This window comes from Podarcis gaigeae (genome assembly GCF_964106915.1).
Source record: "Podarcis gaigeae genome assembly, chromosome: 4".
NCBI lineage: Eukaryota > Metazoa > Chordata > Lepidosauria > Squamata > Lacertidae > Podarcis > Podarcis gaigeae.
Window position 1 is genome coordinate 25,386,382 of NC_139677.1, and position 12,615 is coordinate 25,398,996.

Sequence of the window (12,615 nt, forward strand, 5' to 3'; positions counted from 1 at the left end):
CAACACTTATCAAGACTCCATCTATCTCCAGACTGTCACTTCAGCCATACAAATGAATTAAGCATTTCTCAAAACTGGAGATGGAATGCGGGATCAGATCAGGACAGGCTCATGGCATGGAAGGTGGAACAGGAAAGAGGTGGAATAGCATTGCTCTGCCTTGTAAAGTTTTCTGCCTCTGGCCCATATAGCAATGCAATCAAGACCTTCTACCTAAGTTTACGAATGTATGAAGCTGCCTTTTACCGAGTCAGACATTTGGTCCGTCTACCCCCCGTAGTGTTGCCTACTTTGACTGGCAACAGCTCTTCAAGATCCTGGGAAGTATATGTTAGCACTACTGTCTAAGCATAGCAAAAGCTATAGGCCCTGAGGACTGAATCTAGGAAATCAGTACAAAACATGACCTTTAACACTCAATTATGGCCCCCATCAACTTTGCAGCAGAGGGTACCTGTAAGTCAGGCATGTCCAAAGTCTGTTTCGGGGGCTAATCCGGCCCACCGGTTGATCTAATCCAGCCCCTGTGGCAGTATATGTCCTGGGGTTAAATCCTTTAAAAAGCTCAGTGACTTCAATCCTAAAAATGTTCACTTCATCAAATCTGGCCCTCTTTGAAAAAAGTTTGGGCACCCCTGTTGTAAGTTGACTGGAGTGGTTTGTGCATTGTGCAGACAGAAGGCTACCGCCAATCCTGTTGCCCTCAATATGTTTCGGACTAAAATTCCCATCAGTCCCAACTGGGAAACACAGTCCAAAGCATCTGAAGGGCAACAGGTTGGGGACGTTTGGTCTAGAAGCTAACATCCCTTAAGGATGCTACTCAGCATGACAATCTAGGAGCACTTCCTTCTTCAGTAATACCTGTTGCTGCTGATGTTTTGGGTTCGGATGCTCGCATGATGCCATGACTAGCAGCTCAGGTCTGATAAGCTTCCATTAGTGTTCTGGGGATGGCCTTTACCACATGAACAGAGCACACTCCTTACAGAGTTTGTTTACGGAAAGTTCAATCCCAGGTAAAGGTAAAGGGACCCCTGACCATTAGGTCCAGTCGTGACTGACTCTGGGGTTGCGGCGCTTATCTCACTTTATTAGCCAAGGGTGCCAGCGTACAGCTTCCGAGTCATGTGGCCAGCACAACTAAGCCGCTTCTGGCGAACCAGAGCAGCTCACGGAAACGCTGTTTACCTTCCTGCCGGAGCGGTATCTATTTTTCTACTTGCACTTTGACGTGCTTTCGAACTGCTAGGTTGGCAGGAGCTGGGACCGAGCAATGGAAGCTCACCCTGTTGCGGGGATTCGAACCGCCGACCTTCTGATCAACAAGTCCTAGGCTCTGTGGTTTAACCCACAGCACCACCCACATCCGTTATATACAATCCCAGGTATCCCCTGTTAAAAGTCTGGGGAAAGACTTCTGTCTGAGACCTTGGAAAACTACTGCCAATCAGGGTAGATCAACACAGGATGAGATGGAGCAGTGGCCTGACCCTTTACAAATCTGTTTCGTATGTTCAGTATAAATTAAACAACATTAATAAAGAGGGTTAAATGAAAACACGTCTAATTTGCAACATCTAAACTATTGAGGCTAAACAATCTTTTCTGAAATGAAAACAAGAGAGTCATTCGGCACCTAATGAATTTATTGTGGCATGAACCTTGGTGAATTTAGGTCTACTTCATCAGATGCAACTGAAAGAACCCCAATTATTTTAAGATGATTCATTCTATAATGAAACATTCAAAATTATTTCAGGCAAGGTAATAACCCTGTGTATACTCAAAGGCAATAAGCACTGATTGAACCAAGTTTCCTAAGCATGAAGCTCAAATAATTCATGATTTCCTAGGGTCTGAAAATTCCAATAATTTCATTAGACAATTCCTTATCAATTTATTGAGTGAACAGTTGACTGGACATCCTAATCCTACCACAAATGAGAGTTTTTGATGGGAACAGTGCCTCTGTTTTGCGTGGGGGAGGAAGGGGGAGAATGCAGATGGAAAACAAAAGAAATGGTCTGTCAAGCAGAGTTAGAGTTAATCTAATTCTCTCCCCTCTAACTTGATTTTCATTTATTTTCTTCCAGAATTAATAAGGAAAGGCTATTTGGCTCAAAATGTGAACAGCTCACATCGTTTGTGTTGTCAGACTCCCCGCAAGGGTGACACGCATTGAGGGTTGACATCAAAATGTGCTACACAAAGAGTACACTCAGAAGCTAACTATGGGATCTGGCAAAACAGCACAACAACATGTCAGTTGGAGCGTGTTTAGCTATTCCCCAACTGCATGAATGATACCCGCAGAGACACAGCATCTCAGCCCACTAGCATCCAAACAAGAGAAAAAATACATAGTAATTCATTTTAGTGTCTGCTGGAGAAAGGTACCGTGTAGTTCAACCTCCATGGGAAAATTGCCAGGTAATTTGTTCCCAACAATAACAACAATCTACACCTTTTCTGTAATGCATTCCTCAGTTTCATTAGGGCTGGTGGCAATGGGGGCAATTTTTCCAATCGCTTTTATCAGCAATTAAGCATTGCCTTCCTTTCAACATTTTTTCCAGGACTGGTGTGACCTGGAAATTGCCCTTGTTCTATATCAGGTTTACTTGGCCCCAGTGATACAAGGACGTAGCAAAATCCGACTGTATCTGCTGTCGTGGTGTCACTTTACGCGATATATGATTCTATTCCAACAGGAGGACCATCAAATCCAAAACAAACATGCCTGTACATTAAGGTCATCCTCAGAGGCCCTCCTTCATGTGTCTCAATAATTTCAAGTGAGGCAGGTGGTGAATCGAGAGCAAGTCTCCTCAGTTGCACTGCCAGTTATTTATTTATTTATTTCCCCAGGCTCTTAAGCCGCAACGGGAACAGTTTTAATTGCCGTTGTTCTAGTTGCTCCTTTTGTTATTTACTGTGATTCTGTAACTGGGTTGTCATTTCTGTTTTGCTTTCGTTTTTTAGTAAACCACCCTGGAAATGTTTACTTCAGATTCATATTTTGAGGACAAGCCTGGTAGCAATAAGTGGCAAGGAATTTCATGCAGGGAAGAGAGGGGAGTGATGGAGCAGTGACAGAAGACTCCAGTCCTCCTCTGCACTCAACACTGAAAACAAGCAGAGTGTCAGAAATATTGGGTATCTGAAGAAGTGTGCATGCACACAAAATCTCATACCAATAACAAACTTAGTTGGTCTCTAAGGTGCTACTGGAAGGAATTTGTTTTTTTCAATTACAGCAGACCAACACGGCTACCTACCTGTAACTAGAAATGGTGGTTTAATTTCCTGACTTCATTTGATTTAGAGGTAATCCCAACCCCACCACGGAATGAATATTCAATGTTTTAATACTCAAAACTCAGCTTAGGGAGAAAAACCTATCTACAATTGGCTCACATACAAATTGAATTGCTTCCTTCAGAAATTTTTACAAAACATGCTGGATAAAAACCAAAACGTCATATTAGAATGAAATATGATTCACTATGTATATATTCATGAAATATGCATATGTTGAAATGCTGTCGTTGGAAATGCTTGTGTTTATTCAAATCATGTAGTTATTTCCTACACACTATTAATTTCAACTAAAATAGTAAGAACTGAAACTTCTGCTTCCACAAGAAAACATATTCTGCTTCTCGCTTTCCTCCCCACTCAGTAGATGGAAAGCAAGTATTTAATAGCTTGAGAGAGAGAAAGATGTAAAACCTTGAACATCATTTAAAAAAACAAACAACATTTCGCCATTTTAAAAATGACAACTGATAGAACTGGTAGTACAAAGGCAGACAGTCCTTTGGGACAGTCTCTGTGGAAAGGTGTGGAGAGGTATCGCAGCATAAATTGCTTTGGCCCCCCTACCAAAGAGTGTCACCCAAATCCTTTCTCACAGTAACTGCAATCTCACTATGACACATACCAGTCTAGATGCTGCGAGATGAATTGCAGCAAAGTAGGTCAGGTTCCAAAAATGAGGATTAAAATGTGGCTTAAGCCAGTGACCTGAAGTGCATAATGTTTCATTTTAGACAAGAAAAAAGAAAAACACAAACACATTATTAAATAATAATAATAATAAAGGAGAAAAAAAATAGACCAAGTATTGTCCCTGGTCATCAAGAATATGGTTGGAAAAGAAAAGCAGAAAGTTGGAGGTATAGGAGTGTGAATTGGTCTGCTTGAACCTCAAACATCATCATGTCCTTTTAAAGTCGTGTACTACTTTTCTACATTACTGCACTCATTAGGTCCACTCAAGGTGGTTAACAATCAATGGAAATGACAAAACAGAAATCGTGCTCCCTGGTGACCCAGGTTTACACTGAAACAAATTCCCCCCTCCGCCTATTTTAGCAGAGCCCCAACTTCAGGACTCCAAAGCACTAAGTCACTTAACACCCTTGTAATGTCAGGTGAGGGATGCGGGTGGCGCTGTGGGTTAAACAACAGAGCCTAGGACTTGCCGATCAGAAGGTTGGTGGTTCGAATCCCCGCGACGGAGTGAGCTCCTGTTGCTCGGACCCTGCTCCTGCCAACCTAGCAGTTCAAAACCATGTCAAAGTGCAAGTAGATAAATAGGTACCACTCCAGTGGGAAGGTAAATGGTGTTTCTGTGTGCTGCTCTGGTTCGCCAGAAGTGGCTTAGTCATGCTGGCCACATGACCCAGAAGCTGTACGCTGGCTCCCTCGGCCAATAAAGCGAGATGAGCGCCGCAACCCCAGAGTTGGCCACGACTGGACCTAATGATCAGGGGTCCTTTTACCGTTTAATGTTAGATGATTGACAGGTGGGCAGACTTGCCCACAGGCCAGATTTGGTCTGTGAGGCAAATCCGAATAAGGATCTGGAATATGGAGCCAAAAAGCTTCCTTTTCCTTGCTGTAAACAATGCAAAATATCATTCATCAAGAAAAACTAAATTCTGCAATCTATTTCCCATGTAGTATTACAAGATAGGTAGGTGGAATTCTCCTATGCACCTGGGAGGATACGCTGTGACATTTTGTGAAGGTTATAATTGTCCTGTCCTTCAATCTACTGTCCATATTTTGGCCTGAACTTGCAATAATGTTACTGTAGGATTTAGTAACCATATGTTCCATCTACACTGCTATGTGTTTCCCAGTAGCTCTTCTGCTTTACTCTTGGGAAGTGTGGATACTTTGAGACGGTCCAGTTCTCTACACCATTTATACATTCACAAATCCCAAAATAATCTCTGTTCACAATGGAGAAGCTGAGCGTATCCCTGACTCTTCAGATAAGCTCAAATATTGTTTTGAACAAGAACAAAAAAAACACCCTCGCAAACCTCACAGACAGCATGGGTCCTCAGTTCTCCAGAAAAAACAATCCTTCAGTCATCTTCAACTTCATATAAATTAGCATTATAGTTCCTTTCAGAGCCTGGAACCTTCCAATGTCTTACACTTAGGTCAGAAACAAGCCTGTAGATAGTTAGTATGGCCTACCATTCAGAGAGCAGACCACCACTCATACACTGCCAAGTGCTTGAGAATGCCCTCCCTTTGCAGGCTTGCATTCTCATGGTGGGACACAAGTTGTGATGTTGTGACCTTGGCCGATAAAGTAGCACCTTAAAAATGGGGAACGCCAAGGCAGTATATTCAAAAAGATACATACACTGGTAAACTGATGATGCATCTGACGTGCAATATTAATGCTATGTAATACACCAGTACTTTTTATTATATACAAGTTTAAAGATCAAAAATAAGGAAAAGCCAAAATTGTTACAGAAGGTAGGATCGTGCTTAACCAAGATTTTAAATGAAGCAAAGCCAAAGTCAACTATTCCCCCTCTCCCTTCCCTTCCCCATCAAACCCCTGGAAGCTATGCAGGTTTGTTAAAATCGTCAAATCATCATGGATCAACCACTACAGACAGAGCTTTCAAATTACTGTAAACTCATGCTTTTTGACTGGGTTCACACATTCCCCTGTTCATGTTGAGTACTCAAGTGATGAGTACTCAAGTCTTATATATGTTTGTGTGAATTCACTAATTCAGTATACATGCAAGGACAGTCTAGAAGGGGCGGGATGGGACGGGACATTTCTCCTCTAACCCAGCCCAGTTCATTAAGGGCAGCAAGTGAGTGCAGCTCCTTCCTGTCTGTATGGTGGGCTGTCCCCACCTGTCAACATGGATTGTCCCAGTGTTACAAGCTGAGATATGAAAGTCAGGAGCTAAATGACACCTTAATCCTAGATAATGGGCGCAACAACAGAATGTCTAGCTCCTCCCCTTTTTTTAATAACAAGAATACAAAGCTAAAAATGAATGACCAGCAGCTAAAATATTATGTTCATTTTCCACATGGTTTAGTCCTTCCCCTGCCCACCCCACTAATATTCTTAAGAGGGTCTCTTCCCCAGTCTTCAGAGAATAGCTGGAAGTGGGAAGGCAGAAAAAGGTCCTCCTTTTCTTCCAGTCTGAAGTTTTAACCTGAAATATTAGGTGCAGTACTGGACCCAGAGCTCAGAAACTGCTCACACTAATGAAATTCCCGGTCACAAAATGCGCCTAGAACAGTGGGAGTTTCAAACACTGGATTGTCCAGCAACACACATAGGTGAAAACTGTAGTTGATTTCATAATTAAATGATGAAATCAGTGCTTATGTGTGTTGAATCCTACATTCCTAGAAGGTATTCAGGCACTCAATCCCTCATGTACAGACAGGACAGTGTAGAGGCATGTGTGCCTTTGCTCTCATCCAAGAACTAGGCTGGACTGGGGGAAATCTGGCCCGAGGACAAAATTGCATTAAATTGTGAAGTTGTGCAACATTTTTGTACGTGAACAGCACCCATATAGACCCCAATTATTTCTGCTTTTTAGGGGCATTTCTTTCATCTTGTTATAATGATAGCAAATAGGAACATCTAAAATCCACCCCTTTATTTTCTAGGATACCTCTGCCCTCCCACATGCTGGTAATGTATGTTCAGGACCCCTATCTGCAGGAGCAGATATAGAGTTCATTCCATGCAGAACCGTCACACATTGCATGCATATTATCCATGGCTGCTTTTATTCCATATTGTATTCTTCATTCAAAAGCAAAGATAGCAATATAAGGCAGATTTGAATCCTGCATAAGTCTCCACTCTCTGCTTTCCCCCTGAAGTTGTATATTCTCAAATCTGCTGCCTGACTGGAATTCATCTGCAACCAGGCATATGTGTGTTTTGCATCAGAAACAGAAGATAATGCATATTTGCACAACACATCCTTAGTAGAGCACAGTCAGGTTCTGCCGGTGGCAGTGGCGAGTAGCTGCCTTCCCCTGCTGAAAGACAGCTCTCCTAGCACCAGAATGTCCACTGCATTGCCATCTAGTTCATTCTTAGAAGTTGTCAGAGGCCAACACAGCCATTATCACTACACACCACGAATGCATACAAGGAAAAACAGAGCTTCTCTTTCGACATGGATAGAGAGCAGAAGGCATGAATGATTTGCATTAAAAACATCGTGAGATTATGGATCCAGTTTTAATAAATGCAGCATGTATTTATAGGAAATTTGAACAGAATACACATTGAGATGTTGAGCCTCCCATTACCATAGAAACACTGTTCGTATCCTTGAATACGTATTCAGTGTGTGCAAGGTTGAAACCACCATCTGCCACTGGAACTTTGGTTGCTTGAGCAGAAATTCTGCTGAGAAATAAAAATAACTGCAATAGCCTTATTTTCGAAGAGGGCTAAACATCTGCAGCTCTGCTTAGAGTCAGTAGGCACTAGACATGGTCAGCTCCCGTGGAAACGACAGATTTTAAAGGTCAGCCTTTTAAGCACTGGTAAACCCTTTGGGTTAAATCATTCCTGTTGCACTGATTATCAAAAGTATAAAATTGTTGATAGTTTCAGAAAGCGCTTGGCTTCAGTTGCTTTTCATTAAGAGACTCATACATGTGACATTTTCAAACAGAATTTTCATTTCTGTTCAACTTGCAAGGGTTTTTTAAAATCAGTCCAAAAGAACCTTAAAGCAGATAATAAAATTGTTGCTGTTGTTTTTAATTTGCAGAAATGACCACCAGCAAGGACTGCTGGTCTATGGTTTTGCTCTTAGAAAATATGTCAGAATTAGTGGGATTCACCTTGATATAATTTTGCTAAGACTATTATTTTAAAAAAGCAATGTGTTGGGATTTTTTTTGCCTCAACTCCTTGGCAAGCATGGGTTTATGCATTTTTCAAGACTATACTTCCCTACCTAGTAAAATGATTGGGGTGTATGTGTGTGTATTGTAATGCAATAAATGGAGAACAAAAGTAATTAACTCATTCCTTAATTCTACTGGAAAGAAATATGGCTGTAAAAGTATTACGCCTTAATTAGCCAACTATAATCAAATGCATTACTTATCCTGCAGAATGATTATGTTATTAAAATAAATTTGGGGTAAAGGTTGCCAGGCCTCATGGCAGGAATACTTCAGAATACTCAAGGAATGCCTTCAAGGGAGCCAGAAAAAACGGTATGTGGAATGATGATTGCAATTAATGAAGTGGCAAATGTTTTAGTACTGGGGAAAAAATGAACTCACTTAAATTAATAGAAAAGTAAGCCTTCACACAGTACCTTTAATACATCGTTTTCGGTATGTGGAGCTTTCAATGCAATATGTCGGGGGGGGGGGGGGACGACCAAAAATTCATCACGGCATAGGAAACACCAGATATAAAACACATTAACACTACCAGCAAGACCTGGATGAATTTGCTGTGTCCCAAACAGTTATAAAGGGACAGGGGTGGCACTGTGGGTTAAACCACAGAGCCCAGGACTTGCCGATCAGAAGGTCGGCGGTTCGAATCCCTGCGACGGGGTGAGCTCCTGTTGCTCGGTCTCAGCTCCTGCCAACCTAGCAGTTCGAAGATAGTTCGTAGATAAATAGGTACTGCTCTTGCGGGAAGCTAAGCGGCGTTCGCCAGAAGCAGCTTAGTCATGCTGGCCACATGACCCGGAAGCTGTACGCTGGCTCCCTTGGCCAATAAAGCGAGATGAGCACCGCAACCCCAGAGTCGGCCACGACTGGACCTAATGATCAGGGGTCCCTCTACCTTTAAACAGTTAGAAATAGAAACAATGCCCTTTTATACCCAACAGCCAGATATCAGAAAACCCTGCTACTTCTTCATATTTTATTTTATTTTTTGACATTTATATACTACCTTTATCTTCCAAGGAGCTCAAGGTAGGGGAGATGGTTCTCCTCCTCCTCCCCATTTCATTCTCACAACAACCTTGTGAGGTAGGTTAGGCTAAAAGATGGTGACCCAGTGAGCTTATTGGCTGAGTGCATATTCCTAACCCCAATTTCCCTGGTCACAGTTCAACACTATTCACTATTTATTTTATATTTGTTTTCATGAAGCAGAGCCTCAACAAAGCATGCGATTATGACAGCGGTATCTTAGATTTCAGAAATGGAGATTTGAACTTAAGCCTCTGGGTCCCTGCCTGACATTTTCATGTTTTTACATGAATTGGGCTGCCTGTTCAGAACCACAAGTCGAAAGCAAGTAGCAGCGTGCGCTTGGTTGGATAGCATTTCCCACAAACGCTTCAATGCTTTACAGTTACCAGACGATAGGTGGTATCAACGAAGGGAAACAGAAAGCACGTGGCCCCTCCCACCCCCGGCAATAAAAGAGTGAGGTTTTTGCAAATATTCTGTAAACTTATTCAAGGAAATTACAACGTAATATTGCCACCAAAACCAGAGACCCTATCGCTAGGGTTATGTGCACAAATGGGGGGGGGGGGTTGCTACTCAGTACTTTGTGAATAACTTGCTACTTACAGTACAAATTTCAGTGAAAATGTTTCGGAAAAGGAAAAGAGTCACAGTGGATTATTGGTTAAGAACCTATTAAGATTATGCATTTTAAAAGTCTATGGGAAATGTTTTTGTATTTATTTATAATATTTATTATTGGATCGCTGGAGGTCACTCACACAGATATATATCTATGTATATATATCTGGAACAACATAAAATCCACATGGAGCAGTGTCAAATATTGTACAGAAAAATGAAAGTGTATATGGATTTTTCCTTCCCATTTTGTTTTGGAATTTAGCCCCATTTCAGAGGTTATTTGTGATAATATTTCTGTGTCTTTAGTTTTATGGAAGTAAAATCATGAATAATGACCGTATTCAACACACTGTTATGAGGCTAAAGGAAAAAAAATAAGAGGGATGAAAGAAGAAAAAAATCAATAAAATAAAGAATTACATACCACTATTTGTGTTTGCTGTAGTCCTTCTCCTTCTTCCATCCTACAAAACAAGATTCCATATAGCAAGCGTTATAGCTCTACTTACTAGGAAGTGAGCGGCAAAAAAGACTAGCTTATAGGAGGAACAAATATATTTGTAGCAATGCTTCATCCTTCCTTTCCACTCTTGATCACTGAAAAACAAAGCACCTGATTTCTGGCTGCAACCATTGCCAGTATATAATTCTAATTATATGTATAAATAATTATAATTATATGTTGAAAAGTCATGATTAAGAGGAAAAGAGCCAAGTAAGGAGATGAAAGAGAAAGAACTACAGCAAATAATTATGACTTTTGTACTCTGACAGTGAGAAGAAATTGTACTCACAAACTGGCACCTCTGCCCTGAGCTAAGGCCCTTTCTCACTTGTGTCCATTTCTCACATATCACATGGTCCATGGTGGGACAAACAGAAACAAGAAGACTGGCTGTCTTCAAGAAATGTCAATATAAAGCTATGGTGCTGATATACCTGGTCAGGGTTAGGGAATCTCAGGGTTGGGGGTCACTTATGGCCCTCCGGGCCTTTCTCTCTGGCCATTTTGACTCTTCACAGGCTACACTCCCTCCTTTGTCCCACAGCCTCTCTCCTCAGGCCACAACCCTCAGCAGCCCTGCTTCACAACTTATCTGAGGGTTTTGGCCTGGCTGGAATTTGTCCTTGAACTCTGATAATGCCTTTTGCATGTCTCTATGGAGGAAAGGGAGGGATAGGTGAGCGAGTGTGCATAGAAACCAGCCTACTGTACCAGGTAAGATTTTCTTTTATGCAAGCAGAGAGGCAGGAAGAAAACTTCAATGGGAGCTGTTTCGTTTCTTTGTTGCTTTGCACAGTGTAGGCCCAGTGGGTCCCATCTGGATAGGGACAAAAGACTCACCCTAATCCCACATTAGGGTCCCAATCCTGACAGGGAGGCACATACTAGGAATTTGTGGGTGGGTGAGTGAAGTCCTGCATTTAGAGCAGGCTTCCTCAACCTTGGCCCTCCAGATGTTTTGAGACTACAGTTCCCGTCATCCCTGACCATTGGTCCTGCTAGCTAGGGATCATGGGAGTTGTAGGCCAAAAACATCTGGAGGGCTGAGGTTGAGGAAGCCTGGTTTAGAGACACAGCTATGTAGCCAATATTAGCATGTAGAAAGGGCACTGAGGGGCTGTTGGCTCTTGTGGACTCCATCTCTGAGGTCAGAGAATGAGGTTCACCACTACAGGCCCCATCATGGTGGTGACAAAAAGCTCCATCACCAACACTCTCCCACTGTTGAAAACAAATGGGAGGGAGAAAGTTTTACATCTGATGGAGAGGAAAGGGACAACTGCCACTCTCTGTGTAGGGCAGGGGTGCCGACTTGTCCCCCACATTGAGGGGGTGTGGTCATGTAATGCTGCCCAGTGGGAGCGGGACATGCAGAGGATGATGTTCGCATTTGCTTGTCCCAGCCCCAGACCCGTCTGGCTCCTGGGCTGCCGAGTAGAGGCCAGGGCGCATGGAGGGCCCCCGGCGGTGGAGGAGTGGCCCCCTCAGAATTAGGGGAGCTGAAGCCCCCTCTACCCGGCACCACCGGTGAAGGATGTGAGTCTAGTAGGAAGTAGTAGTTCCTCTGCCACAGGTTCTTCCCTCCCACCTACCTCCCTAGGACTGTTCTGACAATGACCTTATTAAGAGCTTAAAATGTTGTCTTCTTGAGTTTAATGTCTACCTCATAGATGAAGTCTTTAGAAACCATCGTGGAGTTAAGTGCTGACAGTGTTGCCTGTGGGATCAAATGAAATCACTCTTACTTTTGGGTTGGTAGCTTCCCTCATGCACCAGCCTGGTAGATAGATAAGTGGGAAGGCAAAGGCGCAAATCGGAAGCGACAGAATTGGCAGTAGAGCAAAGAACCCTGACAGTGAGAAGAAATTGGTTCTTAGGAGCAATACCTTTTGTCTCCTCCTTTGCAATTAGGGTTAAAAGGCTTGCTGAGTGGAATGCTGCTTTGTGACAAAGGGAAAGATACAGGATTTACAGCACAATCCTGTAAAGGTTTACTCAAAAGCGGGACTGGGCACAGTGGGGCTTCTTCCCTAATAGGTGTGTTTAGGACGACAGTCTTAGTAGAGTGAAGGGGAACCAGTGCTCCCTGCCCCCCTCATATGCTGCTGGGCTCTGTCCATTGACCAAGCTATGGTTTTCCCAGTAGTGATGTATGGAAATAAGAGCTGGATAAAGAAGGCTGATCGCCGAAGATGCTTTTGAATTATGGTGTTGGAGGA

General features: G+C 42.6%; 1 protein-coding gene across 3 annotated transcripts in view; it reads right to left on the minus strand.

Moving 5' to 3' along the window:
* FGF14 (fibroblast growth factor 14) overlaps window positions 1-12,615 on the minus strand; it is a 295,842-nt gene that overhangs the window by 125,407 nt on the left and 157,820 nt on the right. For 2 of the 3 annotated variants that reach the window (XM_083735377.1, XM_083735376.1), the window contains exon 2: window positions 10,316-10,355. The exons of the other annotated variant lie outside the window; for it this stretch is intronic. Coding sequence is in view for 1 of the 2 variants with exons in the window: in XM_083735376.1 (XP_083591502.1) it covers window positions 10,316-10,355 (40 nt within the window). In the remaining variant the exon portion in view is untranslated. The remainder of the gene's footprint in view (window positions 1-10,315; window positions 10,356-12,615) is intronic. 3 annotated transcript variants of the gene reach the window in all.